This window comes from Rhinichthys klamathensis, unplaced genomic scaffold, assembly GCF_029890125.1.
Source record: "Rhinichthys klamathensis goyatoka isolate OS25496 unplaced genomic scaffold, OSU_Roscu_1.1 h1tg000183l_1, whole genome shotgun sequence".
Taxonomy (NCBI): domain Eukaryota; kingdom Metazoa; phylum Chordata; class Actinopteri; order Cypriniformes; family Leuciscidae; genus Rhinichthys; species Rhinichthys klamathensis.
Genome location: NW_026606711.1, coordinates 1,439,313 through 1,454,897, shown reverse-complemented (window position 1 = coordinate 1,454,897; position 15,585 = coordinate 1,439,313). Strand labels below are relative to the sequence as shown.

At 38.9% G+C, this 15,585-nt stretch overlaps 1 protein-coding gene across 2 annotated transcripts in view; it reads right to left on the bottom strand.

Annotated features, from left to right (window-relative positions):
* cntnap3 (contactin associated protein family member 3) overlaps positions 1-15,585 on the bottom strand; it is a 193,344-nt gene that overhangs the window by 116,344 nt on the left and 61,415 nt on the right. For both annotated transcript variants that reach the window (XM_056261574.1, XM_056261576.1), the window contains exon 5: positions 13,339-13,542. In XM_056261574.1, the coding sequence (XP_056117549.1) occupies positions 13,339-13,542 (204 nt within the window). The remainder of the gene's footprint in view (positions 1-13,338; positions 13,543-15,585) is intronic.

Here is a 15,585-nt window from a genome sequence, read left to right as displayed (position 1 = left end):
CTTCGTGAACACCGGACCGAACTCAGGGCAGCGGAGAGGAAATGGCGCAAATCAAAAGACACATCTGACCTCAGTAGGTATCAATCTCTGCTCTCTGCCTTCTCTGTTGATGTTCACGCCGCAAAATCTTCATATTTCCACAACAAGATCAACAGCGCCTCTAACACACGTTCACTGTTCAAGACATTCAATTCTCTCCTCTGTCCACCTCCACCACCACCCACCTCCTCTTTAACTGCTGATGATTTTGCTAACTTCTTCACTAACAAAACTACAACTATCAGCAGTCAGTTCTCAGCACAGGAACCCAGACTAACCTCTCCCACAGCCAATAACCTTCTCTCCTCCTTCACTCCACTAACCGAGGAAGAAGTATCTAAACTTCTCCTCTCCAGTCATCCTACCACCTGCCCTCTAGACCCCATCCCCTCACACCTTCTACAAGCCATCTCTCCCACACTTCTACCAGCTCTCACACACATTATCAACTCATCCCTCCACACTGGCATTTTCCCTACAGCATTTAAGCAGGCTCGGGTAACTCCTCTGCTTAAAAAATCAACATTAAACACATCACTTCTAGAGAACTACAGACCTGTCTCTCTCCTACCATTCATTGCGAAAACACTTGAACGAGTTGCTTTTAACCAAGTATCATCCTTCCTGTCTCTGAACAACCAGCTGGATGTCAACCAATCTGGCTTCAAGAAAGGACATTCAACTGAGACTGCATTGCTGTCAGTCACGGAAGCCCTGCGGATCGCAAAAGCTGCTTCCAAATCATCAGTTCTCATTCTACTGGACCTGTCTGCTGCCTTCGACACTGTGAATCATCAGATCCTCTTGTCCGCCCTCTCATCACTGGGCATCACTGGAACCTCCCTCAACTGGTTTGAGTCCTATCTCACAGGTAGGTCCTTCAAGGTCACATGGAGAGGTGAGGTATCCAAAGCACATCAACTGACCACAGGCGTTCCTCAGGGTTCAGTTCTCGGACCGCTCCTCTTCTCCATTTACACCACATCACTGGGACCTATCATACAGGCACATGGTTTCTCTTACCATTGCTATGCTGATGACACCCAGCTCTACCTCTCATTTCAACCAGATGATCCCACAGTAGCTGTACGGATCTCAAGCTGTCTGGCGGACATCTCGGCATGGATGAAGGAACATCACCTGCAGCTCAACCTGGCAAAGACTGAGCTTCTCGTCCTCCCTGCCAATCAGTCTCTACAGCACGACCTCACTATCCAGCTAGATTCTTCCTCAATCACCCCATCAAGGTCGGTCAGAAATCTTGGAGTAATCTTTGATGATCAGCTGACCTTCACAGACCACATTACAAAGACAGCTCGATCATGCAGGTTTGCTATGCACAACATCAGGAAGATCAGGCCTTTCCTAACTGAGCATGCAACACAACTTCTCGTCCAGGCCCTGGTCATTTCTAGGCTTGATTACGGCAATGCTCTTCTGGCTGGACTTCCATCATGTGCAACTAAACCTCTACAAATGATCCAGAACACTGCAGCTCGTCTTGTCTTCAACGAGCCCAAAAGGGCCCACGTCACTCCTCTGCTCATCTCTCTGCACTGGCTACCGCTCGCTGCACGCATCAAGTTCAAGGCTTTGACGCTTGCTTACAGATTGACCACAGGTTCAGCTCCCTCCTACTTCCACTCACTACTACAAGTCTACATCCCTACCAGAAGCCTACGATCGGTCAATGAGCGACGGCTCGTGGTACCATCACAGCGGGGCACAAAATCACTCTCCAGAACATTCTCATTCACGGTTCCATGCTGGTGGAATGATCTCCCCACCCTCATCCGGAATGCAGAATCCCTGACAACATTCAAAAGACAACTGAAAACTCATCTCTTCCGGGAGCACTTAACATAAAAAAAAAAAAAAAAAAAAAAATCCTTTCCTCTAAATCCTCGCTTGCCTGGCTTATGCTACTCCGAGCTATGTCTGAACTTTGTATTTTGAGCACTTCTTGCGTTGCTTTTGCCTCTTCACGATGACTCGCTTGGTGTAGTCCTCAGTTGTAAGTCGCTTTGGATAAAAGCGTCTGCTAAATGACTAAATGTAATGTAAATGTAAACTGCAATCAAGGCATTTGTCGATCGGAAAGATGTGTTTGCCGTCCTTCCTACGGGATTCGGCAAAAGTTTAATTTATCAGCTGGCTCCGATGGTCGCTAAGAAGATGGGACGCAATGAAAACCCTGTGTTCGTTCTGGTTTCTCCTTTGGTCGCACCGTCGCACTCATGGAGGACCAAGTAAAAGAAGCAACACTCATTATTTTACTACTTCTTCCAGCGTGCGTGCAGTTGAGTTTTGTTGACAACTATGCGTAGCTCAACATACCTCCCTTACTGCGTTGCTCTGATTGGTTCTAGGTCTATCCAAATCACCTTTGGCTAAGCCCCGCCCCCCTTAGTTACTGTTGCTACGTCCGACAAACAAACTTCATCTGGGCTCTGGTATCAACATGGCTTATGCTGTGACAGCTCTTCCTGCTAAAATTTTATCAAACTTTTATAAAGCAGCAAATAAAGTGTCTGATAGAAGTAGGCAAAAGGGGCTGCAATATACGTTCGAAGGCTATATTCACGACATACAGGTGAAACGCAAGGAACAACAAGGCATCCAAATAGAGGCAAAAGCATACCGGCCACAGTCAAAAAATGAACCACCGCATATAATCGAGACGGAGGCTGGGACTAACAATATCAAGGAGCAACACTGTTCATGCAAAGCTGGGTCTCTATTCACTTCTATAATCGTTATTACAAAGCAAACGGACTAACGTTACGCGAGTATAACCTTGTATTTATTAGCAGCGTGTGCTAGCGTATCAACAACCGGTTTCATGCTAGGTAACGCTAGCTGACAAGGTGATGTTTTGGTTAGCAAAAAGTGTGCTTGTTGATCCTTGAGGGGTTTAGCTGACTGTGAGGACGTCCACACAGTTTAATCCAAAGACGACACTTGTCAGGATTTGACTTCGGTTTTGGGAAGGGGAAAAAACGGACACTCCCCTCCAACCTCTCTGGGAAACGCGTATCTGTGTTACAAATGCCCCAGGCACAACGTTTAACCATATTTTTGATAAAACTACGACGGTAATAGCCTGCCGAGACCAAAAATATGAGACGTCTGTGTTAAAGTCAATGGAGCGCTGTGAAAAAGTGTCGGACCTCTGTGGGAGCTCGTTCTTGGCTGCGCTGTGATTGGTCAATCTATATTCTAGGGTGTGGCTTAGCCAAAGGCGAATTAACATCAATGAGACATTCTGCTAAAACCCTTCATTCTTATTGCACAACCCTAGCCTGACTTCTTCATACTCATATTCTAGTCAGAATGTGAGTCTGATACTGCTCCATAGGGCTTTGATTATGAGGCGTGTCTTAACCGAACCAGGAAAAAAAAAACACTCTGCACTCAATTCGCCTTTGGCTAAGCCACAACCTAGAATGCAGATTGACCAATCACAGCGCAGCCAAGAACGAGCTCCCACAGAGGTCCGACACTTTTTCACAGCGCTCCATTGACTTTAACACAGGCGTCTCATATTTTTGGACTCGGCAGGCTATTATTACCGTCGTAGTTTTATCAAAAATATGGTTAAACGTTGTGCCTGGGGCATTTGTAACACAGATGCGCGTTTCCCAGAGAGGTTGGAGGGGAGTGTCCGTTTTTTTCCCTTGCCAAAACCGAAGTCAAATCCTGACAAGTGTCGTCTTTGGATTAAACTGTGTGGACGTCCTCACAGTCAGCTAAACCCCTCAAGGATCAACAAGCACACTTTTTGCTAACCAAAACATCACCTTGTCAGCTAGCGTTACCTAGCATGAAACCGGTTGTTGATACGCTAGCACACGCTGCTAATAAATACAACGTTATACTCGCGTAACGTTTGTCCGTTTGCTTTGTAATAACGATTATAGAAGTGAATAGAGACCTACCCAGCTTTGCATGAACAGTGTTGCTCCTTGATATTGTTAGTCCCAGCCTCCGTCTCGATTAGTAGGATATGCGGTGGTTCATTTTTTGACTGTGACCGGTATGCTTTTGCCTCTATTTGGATGCCTTGTTGTTCCTTGCGTTTCACCTGTATGTCGTGAATATAGCCTTCGAACGTATATTGCAGCCCCTTTTGCCTACTTCTATCGGACACTTTGTTTGCTGCTTTATAAAAGTTTGATAAAATTTCAGCAGGAAGAGCTGTCACAGCATAAGCCATGTTGATACCAGAGCCCAGATGAAGTTTGTCGGACGTAGCAACAGTAACTAAGGGGGGCGGGGCTTAGCCAAAGGTGAATTGAGCTTATGTTGCATCAATGTTTGATATTCATATATGCCAATAAATTAAGAGTTATTTTAGTATTACTTATATAGTATTTATTATTAATACTTTAAATTAGCATTATATTTTCAGTTTCCATTGTAATTTATTTAGTTTAGGTATTAGTGATTATGTTAGGTGCTTTTGCCATTTTTATTAGTTTTTGTTTTTGTATATTTTAATTTCAGTTTAAATGTTAGTACTTCCAACTAGTACTTCAGTAAGTTGCCAAGGCAAAAATTAAAATGCATATCCACTGTGAATGTATTACTATGCATATTTAATGCATTTAGCTTGCAACACATGCTGCAAATAGACATGAAAGGAACACGAAATCAAAACGGATTATTTACTTTCTTAATTCACGCTTCTGGTCTTCTTTTGAATGACTCATCAGAAAACTCATGGCTGTGTCAAAATGAATTTCTGTGGCGACCTGCAAAATAAACGTAATATCTATATTCAGGGTTGTCAGATGGATGATGGAATTATAAAGTATTGGTCAATGCCGTCAGAACATTGGATATATATAAATCCTAACAAAGTTTGGGGCGAAACATGAAGCACTGGAGCACAACATAAACAGACATTTTGATGAATGCAAACTACCAGCAAAATAAAATAGTTTGGGATATGGGGCATAAATCTTCATGTCACAGCTTGTTTGCAGATGTATTATTCGGCACAGACAGCAGTGAGTGTTTGCCAGCGACTAACATCTGTCTCTGCATCAAAAAACAAAACAAAAAAACAACATCATCACATTAAAAAAAAACCCGTTCAGCACGTCTGACTCTTTCTGATTATCAGACCTTTTCCACAGTTTGTCTTCCGATATGCTGCATTTCAGTCCATTGGTGCTGGATATTTATTTAGGCTTTAGATTGGGACGTGACGACGTCAGAATATTTCCAAGGACATTGAAGACAAAAAGAATCCACTACGTTTCTCAAACAACCCTCTTTCAAATATATAATGCTGCAAACTTTAGCTAATCCAGTCAACAGACTACATATAAATCTCAACTTGCACACTAAAAAGCACACTAGCTGCTGAGATGTGATCGCTGCTTCCTCCTGTGCTGTCATCTTCACATTTACAAATGCCAAAGTCAAACGTAAATGGCAAATCGAATAAGTATGTTTAATCGTCAAACCAGTGCCGGTCCTCGACGTCTGGGGGCCACAAGCAAACTATTAAGGAGCCCCTGTCAGTGTGTTCATAAAAAACAAAATGTTTCAGTCAACAAACAACAGGGAGTAGAAACAATAGGACGAATACAATAGAAAAAAGAAATGAAACAAACAATTTAGGCTACTAAAAATAATAGCCTACACTACAGAAATTGAATAATCAAATGTAAAAATCAAACTGCATATTCTTCACAGTATTCATTTATTTTTACATTGATGTTACTAAAGTTATTCAGTGAAGAATTTCTCAATTTCTTCAGTTGTTTGAATAACATGACAGATAGCAGGTTTATTAGGCTGCTGTCACTTTAAGACAGATCTAATAAACTGACAAACATTCGATTAGTTTCCCGACTGTTTATGTTCACTCAAGACATAACTGAATGCGTTTAAGAGGAAAACTCCCCAAGACGGACATTCTGACCTGTTTTTGTGTGTATTTGTCCGGTTCAGCACACACCCAAAGCCAAGACTTTAGCCTACATGTCCGTGTTTTGCTTCATATTTTTTGTTTCGTTTTTTTTGTATAGAGCAAACCCGGCAGGAGACTATAAAGTACGAGTAGATTTGACTGATTTGGATGTTACTTCAAGGAAAGGATTAAATGAAAAGACAGGAACAAAACGTGGCATTGTGTTTTCATAATTGTTGGAAGTCAAAATCAAAAAGAAACTACAATTCAATTACTCACACAGCCCTTTAGGTATTAAATCATCTTTGAGATACTTCGCGTATAGGGAGGACCTGCACTGTGTCAAACTCATATACAGACATGAAGAATGTAAGATGTACAATCAATCATAGATGGAGACAAGAGAAAATACAGTGTAGAACAATCTGTTTCACCTTTGCAATGAGATTACATGAAGTTTCATGCTTCTCCAGAGTAAAGAAGATATGAAACCAAAGAAAAAATGCATTAAAGAAACATTTAATCTTAAGGTGCAGCAGTAACATAACGTCCACTAAAAAGGCCTATAAGAATCAAACATGTTTTTTTTATTTATTTATTTTTATTAAACGACCACTTTTAACACAGACAGCCACATTTCTCTAACTCAAACATTGGGATTAATGCTCAACATGCTAAAACATACTTGAAAAAAAGCTGGGTAAAAAAATGTCACAAAGAATTACAAAGAAACTGCATATAAGATTGAATTAAACTAACCAACATTGAGCAGGACAATCCAAATATTGAATGAAACTTATAAATTTGCACATTCTAGTCATCTATTATTCATTATTAAGTTTCTAGCCTCCAAAGTTAACACATGCAGGTATTTCCAGCCTGAAGTGATTGATATTCAACGTTGGCTCCTAAACGTCAACGTTTTAATGTCTTATAAAACAATCCAGAGCGAATGCAATGTCCTTTCGGCACAGTAAATCTCATTTAAACACGAGAAAGGCACGGCCACCATTGGACGACAGACAACAGCAGAGTGCCATGTGTATTTCTGACAAACATTCGGGCCATTATCCGAGAGAGGCCGAGAGACCACTTTAGCACTTTCAGAAACACCACTAATAAATGATGGCAGGCATCTTCGATTTGCTTGAAATTATGGTGAAAGCAGAGAGAGCAGAGTGTGCAGAGAGAGCAGTTAGACTTCAGTTACTTTACGATGGAAAAGCCTGACAGCAGCGGGATGTGCCGAGATTTACAGATGCGAGGCATTCAAACTCCTCTGGTCTGACCCAACTGAGCTTTAAAGAGTCTTTAAAAAATACAACTTGTACACTGTAAAGCTGCGATATGACCAAACTGCACAAGCTCGCTGCTTCCTCCAGTGCTGTAATCGTCACATTTCCAAATGCCAAAGTCAAACATAAATTGCTAATCGAACACAGAGGAGTAATTGTCAAATTTATACAGACATGCAGCCTGAGTTTTACAAATACAGACCGATATAAACGGAGAAAAAACATTACGGAACATTCGATAAAGAAATCTCCTTTATATCTAAACAGTATTGAGATTACTCAGTATTTGAGTACTCAGATTTACAAAGATGAATCAGCTCTAAACTCTTACTGGATAACAAGAAGTAAACAGTATTTATTCATTTACATGCATTTATTCAGTTAAAAAAAATGCAACTGATCATTGTTTGTTCATTGTAGCTCAGGTCCATTAAAGCTGCAATATGTAAAAAATAATTTGCCGCTAGAGGTCGCTAACCTCTTACAATAACAAAGGCGTAGATTGATGACGCAGTGATAAGCGGAATTATGGAACTTGTCGTCATGCCGATGGATCTAATAATGTTTATGGATGAGTGAATACATTGATGTTTTTAACATGACTGTGGTGTGAAGCAGGGCACGATTGCGAATGAGAGACAGATATCATATCCCGCGGATATAAAGGAATAAGGACATTTCATTCTACCGAACTACCCGCAACTGCTGAATTACTCACACAGGTCAGTTTATTAGACGAATTAAACTTGTGAGGTAACAGCGCTGTTTCATTTGGTCTAACGTTACACTAAACTGCTAGCCTGGTTAAAACCAGACCATTCTCAGTTGTAACTAAGTTATGGTCTGGCAAAGCTTCATAGACAAATCATTTCCAGAGGGGCTTCACCAACGGACGTCGCGGATAGAGCTAAACCCAATCAGAGCGATGAAGGAGATGACGTATGCAGAGCGGTGGAGAAACATCTCCGAGTGTTGTTCTTTGCTCAGTTTTTAACTAAATGGAAACGTTCAAATCGCTTAAAACAGACGCGATAGCTGATTCGAACGAGTGATGTTCGACGGCGGCATCCATCTTTGTAATGTAGGCTACAAAATATGCTTCAAAATCCCAGCGCTGTCGTCATCGTGTAAAGCCCGCCCCAACGTTTCTGATTGGTGCCTCGATTTCGACGGATTGGAAATGAGCTTGAATGAGCTCTTTGCCAGACTAACTTTCAGAGCAAATCTAAATTTGCCGGAAGTTGTCTAGGTTTTCCCAGGCTACTAAACTGCATTTGAGTGTGTTGAAATTTATAATTATTCTATGTGTTAGTTTGTCTGTATGAGACTAGCAGTGAGCTAGATCAACATTAGAATAACATACTGATCATATTCTAACATTTCATCATGTTGAGCTATATAACATTGATTAGTTTTATGTACATTTGCTCACCTGTCTAATAAAGTACATGCAAGAGTGACTCTGTCGAGTCGAAGTTAGTCGCGGACTCTAGCTCTCGGCATCTCGAAAACGCCACGCTGATATTGATCCTCGTTTTAGTTCTCCTTTTGTCCCAAAGTCTGCTTGCCATGGTCCATAATGTTTGAACGAAACAACAACAGCGTGAGCGCGCCGCTAGGACGTAACGCAGTTGTCCACGTCTGTCGCCATGGTTACTATGGCAGTACGAGCGGAAACCAGGGATAACGCGGATATTACGTCATAGACAGGCGACAAGTGACAGGAGACGGGCACTTTTTAAAATTGTGAATTGCTCTGGATTTACAAGTTCTTGGAAACATTTAGGATAATGGAAGTACACAATTGAAAGAAACATAACACTCTGCAAGTGGTTTTATGGATATTTTAAAACTAAATTCTTACATATTGTACCTTTAAATAATATGAACATATACAACTGGTGATTTTAATAATGTATTAGTAAATGTTGAAATTAATATTAACTTAGATTAATAAATGCTTTAGATTATTTTTCATTCTTAGTTTAATTAATGTAGTTAGCTAATGTTAAAAAATGGAACCTTATTGTAAAGTGTTACCATTTCTATGTATCAAAAGGCATATTGGCAGAAACATCAAGTGAGGAAGTGAGACTCACAAGCTATGAAAAATCAATTCTGGAAAGTGAATTAACACACATATCCTGTGTCAATTACAAAAAAGGTCTCTTTTTTTTAACATTAATGCATTAACAAATAACAATGACCAATATATTCTTAAACCATTTATTAACCTTTGTTAATGTTAGTTTTGTTCATGTTCACAGTACATTAACTGTAGAAGTATTGCTCATTGTTAGTTGATGTTAACTAAGGTTATTGTAAAGTGTTAAAATGAGAGCTCCGGTCTTGAATGACAGCCATGTTTACCCGCAGGTCTGTGTCGGGCTCTAGATGACATCTCATCGCATGTCTAAAATAAGTTGCCACTCAACTGAAATGATGTGAGCTCACAGAAAACAGGTCTGGATGTAAGATTATTCCCTGATGTGTTCAGAAAGCACGTTGTGCCATTGCAGTTGTAAGTTGAGCAGTGTGAGAGAGAGACTGTGGCGCTGGCAGTGACACTCGTACGCTGCGATCACAGATGGCTCATGGGAATCTGGCTGCCCACGACACACCGAGTCTCTGACCGACACCTGAGGGCTTTTCTTACACCTTATGAACAAGCCTTCTCAATTTACCAGCAAACCTGATTCATTAGTAAGAGAGATCATCTGTTAATTTGCTGGATAATTTAACTAACAATAAACTTAAATTGCTGAATAGTACCATGGTATTGTCATATGTTGCATGTCATGTTGTTCTTAAAGTGTCTTGGAATAACATGTCCAGGTTTTATATATAAGTATATATAAGCACAAAGTCCCTCCAGCGGGAGTTCTTCTCTATATCAGTGTCAGTGTTTCTGAACTCCCTGAAACGCCTCCATTGTAGTCTTGAGTTTCTTCCGGGAACAAACACGTCACAATATTCCTCATTTAAATAATTCATACGCAGAATAAAGGGGCGGGGCCTGGTTGAATTAGTTAGTAGTGTGTTAAACTGGCGGTTATGGTAAGGGGCGGGACATTTCACAAACACACTCAAAGTGCTTGACCAATCACGACACACTGATCCAGCCAACCAATCAGAGCACAGTGTGCTTTTCAGAAGGAGGGGCTTCACAGAGACAGGAACTAAACAGAGCGTTACTGACAGACTGGGAAGAGAGGAGCTGCAACAATGGAGAATATGGGAAAAATGCACAACAGGTCCCTTTTAATAAAAAATATGGGTAACACTTTATTTTAAGGTGACGTATAGTAACACGTTACTACATGTACTTACTATAGTAATAACAGTGAATTTTGCATAATTACAAGTAACTAACCCTAAACCAAACCCTACCTGTAACTCTATAAATACATGTAGTTAATTAAGTACAATGTAACAACGTCACCTTAAAATAAAGGGTTACACTTTATTTTAAGGTGTCATTAGGCGCGTTTCTATTACAGATTTGCGCAAAACTTTTGCGATTTTTTCTAAATGTCGATAAAAAACTATTGCGAAATGACGGCGTTTCCATTAACCGATGTTATGCGACTAAAATGTATTTTTTTCCTCTCGCGATAAGTCATTCCAAAAATCATGGTAACGGATGTTGGTAGGTTTATAGCCTATATCACAGCCACCGCATAGACATTATTATTATTATTAATGGAAGGAGACGGGGTGTGTTATCCAAGCATTAATGGCAGGGAAAGACCCTTATACTGAGAACGGCACATAAGTTCCTGGGTGTTTCTCCCTCATTTCTGCTCCGAGGTCTTGATTGTGGCATTTCTTTGAGGTTAATATAGAACTCTGTCTCGTATTATGTCCAAACACTTTTGTGTCCATTCGTTTTTCCTTATTTAACCCGTAATTGCAAAACGAAAAATGAACGGTTGTATTTTTAAAACGCAAAGTTGAACACCAAAATTTTAATTTGAACTGTACCTACACACCAAATGCTGCGCAAAAAAATAAATATCGACAGATTTTTGTTTATGACTTTTTGCCCCTTTATTAAACATTTAAAATATTGACAATTTAAAATGAAAAAAGAAAAATGTAGATTTGACTGGTTTTCTAAGGCCAAATTAGAACCTGGAAATTATATTTTTCCCGCAGTGTTGAATGAGAAGAGCCATATAACCACAGCCTACAGAAAGGTGATTTATAGGTGAGTTATAGGCTATAATAATTAGTGGTAACACTTTACTTGAAGGGGTGTGCATAAGACTGACATGACACCTTCATAACCATGACATGACATATGTCATGAATATGAAGTAGGGTTTATGTTTATGACAACTGTCATTAAGTGTCTTTCGCTCAGTAATGACATTTTGAATGCAAATATGACATTGTTTAAGATGTCTTTGTTATGACACCTTGACATAAACCATAACATCATAACCTGTCAGTGTCTTTGTCATGACAACTTGACATTAAATTACATTAAACTGTCATGTGGTTGGTTTTGACACGGGCTGTCATGAGGCCATTATAACTGTGTCATGAATATTTTTCGTGACCTCGACTACAGTGGTACAAATTGAATTTGTCATTAAAAAGTTATAATGGCTTCATGACAGCCAATGTCAAAACCAAACACATGACAGTTTAATGTAATTTTAACCAATAAAGCTAAGTGGTTTCTTAAGTTTGATAATTAATCTGCTAGGTCATGTTTATGACAGGTTGTGTTGTCTTAGTAATGTCAAGTTGTCATGACAAAGACACTGACAGGTTATGATGTATTTGCTTATGTCAAGGTGTCATAACAAAGACATTTCAAACAATGTCATATTTGCATTAAAAATGTCATAATTGAGCGAATGACACTTAATGACAGTTGTCATAAACATGCATAAAACCTCCTTCATATTCATAACATGTGTCATGTCATGATTATGAAGGTGTCATGTTAGTCTTATGCACACCCCTTCAAGTAAAGTGTTACCTAATTAATAAATGTGTCTGAAAAAATATCAAGGCATTTTAATTGTTTATTAATAAAAAATCAGTGTCGCTAAAACATCTCCATCTCCGCTGCAAGGCGGGTGCACGTTTAGAGAGAAATGCACCTTTCATACGGATTACATAATCAGAAGGTTGGCTATTAGCTTTCGATTCGATTTCGTTTTAAAGTGGACATTTCAAGCTTTAGCTTAGGCTATATTTTGTTTCAGTTCTCGCGCTTCAGTTCACGGAGACCATGATGAAGCGCGCCCGATTGTTTTATTTTATTTTACAAAAGCACAACGTTCTCTTGTTATTGTGAGTTTACTCAAATAAAAGTAGTTGCGAATAATGTATTATTATTTTCTGTATGACCAGAAATGATAGAGTAGCCTATTTTAAGTTGTTTCCACTGTTGATAGGAAAACGCAAGTGTTCACGCCCGCACAAACACTTGGATATGCGCCAAAATCTTGTTTATTTGTGATAATCTTAGCCCTGTGTTATGAATGAGATGTGACGAATTGCTTTGATCCTTTTTGGGATAAAAGCGTCTTCTACGTAGCCTAATAAATGTTATAATAATGATGATAATTATTTTTATATTATTTGCGGACACGGACCCCAAACTCACCGCGTCTTCTAAGTCAGGTGAATGTAAATGCGCAAAACCTGTTTCCATTGCAGTTTTGCGAAATATTCCTTTTTCGAATTGCCTGAAAAACCTCCTCATGCGAGCGTAAAAACTTTTTTGCGATAAACGGGAGTTTTTGCGAAATGGACGTGTTTCCATTGAGCGTATTTTCAATTCGCAATTTCAATTTGCGCAATTTGAAGGGTAATGGAAACGCGGCTATTGTTACAGTGTAATTATATATTTAAGTACTGAGTAATATTAAGCAACTACATGTACTTACTATATGGTTAGAGTAGGATTAGGATTTGGTTGAGGGTTAGTTGCATGTAATTATGCTGTTAATACTATGGTAAGTAAATGTAACTTATTTAACACGGACACTGTAAAATAAAGTGTTACCAAATAATGTCACCAAAAGAAGGCATATGAATATGGTACATGCATATTAGTACCTTTTCTAAGCAGTAGTAAGAGTTTCCCTTTGAATAACTCCAAAGTGAGTGTGTGTCCGCTGTGGCCTTCCATATGAACCAGCATCCCAGAGTTCTGCAGGGTTTTAAAGTTCATGGACAACACGTCTTTGTCTGCGGGATTGGCGCTGGGATCCGGCCTGTAGCGCAAGTGTCCACTGCCATCAAAACCGGCCACATCAGAGCCTGAAAACACACGAGGAGCAAATAAACTGTGTGGATATTTCAGAAAATAACTCAAAGATCAGAGAGAAGAGATGCTCAGTAAAAATGACGGATTTATGACAACTAATTTCACTCTAAGTTAACTTAATTTAGTAAATTAATTGTAATGAAATAAATGAACAAGCAAGCAAACAAACAAACAAACAAACAAATAATGAGTTAAAATATATAATAATCAACAAAACTAAGTAAACAAATAATGAACAATATTACTTAAGTAATAATGAACTAAAAATAAATAATAATGTAAAATAAAATAACTCATACAAATAATGAACTACAACAAATACACAAATATAAATAAACTACAATGAGCAAATAAATAATAATGAACTATAAATAAATAAATAACTTAAAAATAAATTTATAATGCATAAATAAATAAACCACAATAATCAATTAAATAATGAACTATGTATGCATAAACTAAACTAGATAACGAACTATAATAAAGAAATAAAAATGAACTATAATGCATAAATAAACAAACAAACAAACTCTAATAATTAAATAATGAACTGTCTAAATAAATAAACTGAAGTAAATAATGACCTATAATAAATAAAGACATTGAAAATGAACTATAATACATAAACTACAACGAGCAAATAAATAATAATGAACAATAAATAAAGAAATAAATATTTTGTGTGTGATGTTCAGATGTTTAATTAGTTTCCGGTGTTGTCAGTTTAATGTTCAGAGTCGTTCCTGAAGAGTGAAACACTGGGACTCTGTGACGCTTCAGAACATGGATCTGTTTGTTTGAGTCAACAAACCCCGGACGCAAAGAATGAAACTTTGTGCATGATTATCAGTGGCGCGGACAGGTCTATTGGCACTTGTAATGTATTCAGGAACAGCTCAGCCTCAGCACCTTCACTGCTGTAAGTGGAGCAGAGAGAGTTTAAACCTGAGCTCCACAGGAATGATGCAACCGGCTGACACTGGGCAGTACCTGCAGGATCTGTTCAATGAAGGACACATCTGGATGACTGATGGGGGAAAAAAAACACCTGATCCCTAATGGTCTGCTGTATTTACGAACATGGAAACAATCCAAATGCTGTGTTAATGCACTTCAGGCAAATAAACATTGTGTGTATGTTGACGGGCCGTTCTGCAGTTCTGCCCCGTGTGATTTCAGGGACAATACACCTCATTCAAAAACAGCCACAGGACAAAAGCTGTCGCACAGGACCTCTGAGAGACCAATCATACATCAGCACACTGATAGAGAGAGGACAGGACACGCTCGCCTGCTCTTAGGCCATAACACATGACAACATATGAGTTAGGAACAAGCGCTGCTTAAGATTGACATCATCCGCTCTGAAAAAAAAAAAAAAAAACTGGGAAAAAAGGAAGCATTAGATTAAAGGTAAACTGTACCAAACTGACATCAATGAGTTTTCCCAAACAGGTTTCCTAAACACTCCCCATCTTCCATTGGTTGCACAAACAGATAGTCCCGCCCACAAACTCACTCTATTGGTTGATTCAGAAGATGAAATGGCATCAAAGAGTTTAATGTTTTGAAAGTGTCACAGTGTTTCACTCTTCAAGAAGTAAAACTACTAATAGTTAGCTTGATTACAAATTATTTTATTTAAATACTACATAAATAAATACCTTTTATAACATGATTTTTAAAAAAAATAAAAATAAATGATTTGACATTTCATAACATGAACGATTTAAATCACATTTAAATCTTAAAGCTGCAGTCCGTATCTTTTCCTCTTTGTCGCCATCTCTCTGTTCGAAATCTGTAACTGCAGTGATTCGCGGAATTATTATCTTTACGTGGGTTGTAAATCGGCATGAAACAGCGCGGATGAACACAGTGCTTTGAGGCGAGTGCTGCTGTCAGTCACCGCGCTGTGTGGATACTGTCATACAGAATCACAGATTCACTTTTTGAAAGTTTGACCAACATAAGAATTTTAATAAGAAAATGTCTTCTGAACAAGTAAGTAAAATCTATTTTTGTCCTGACCAACT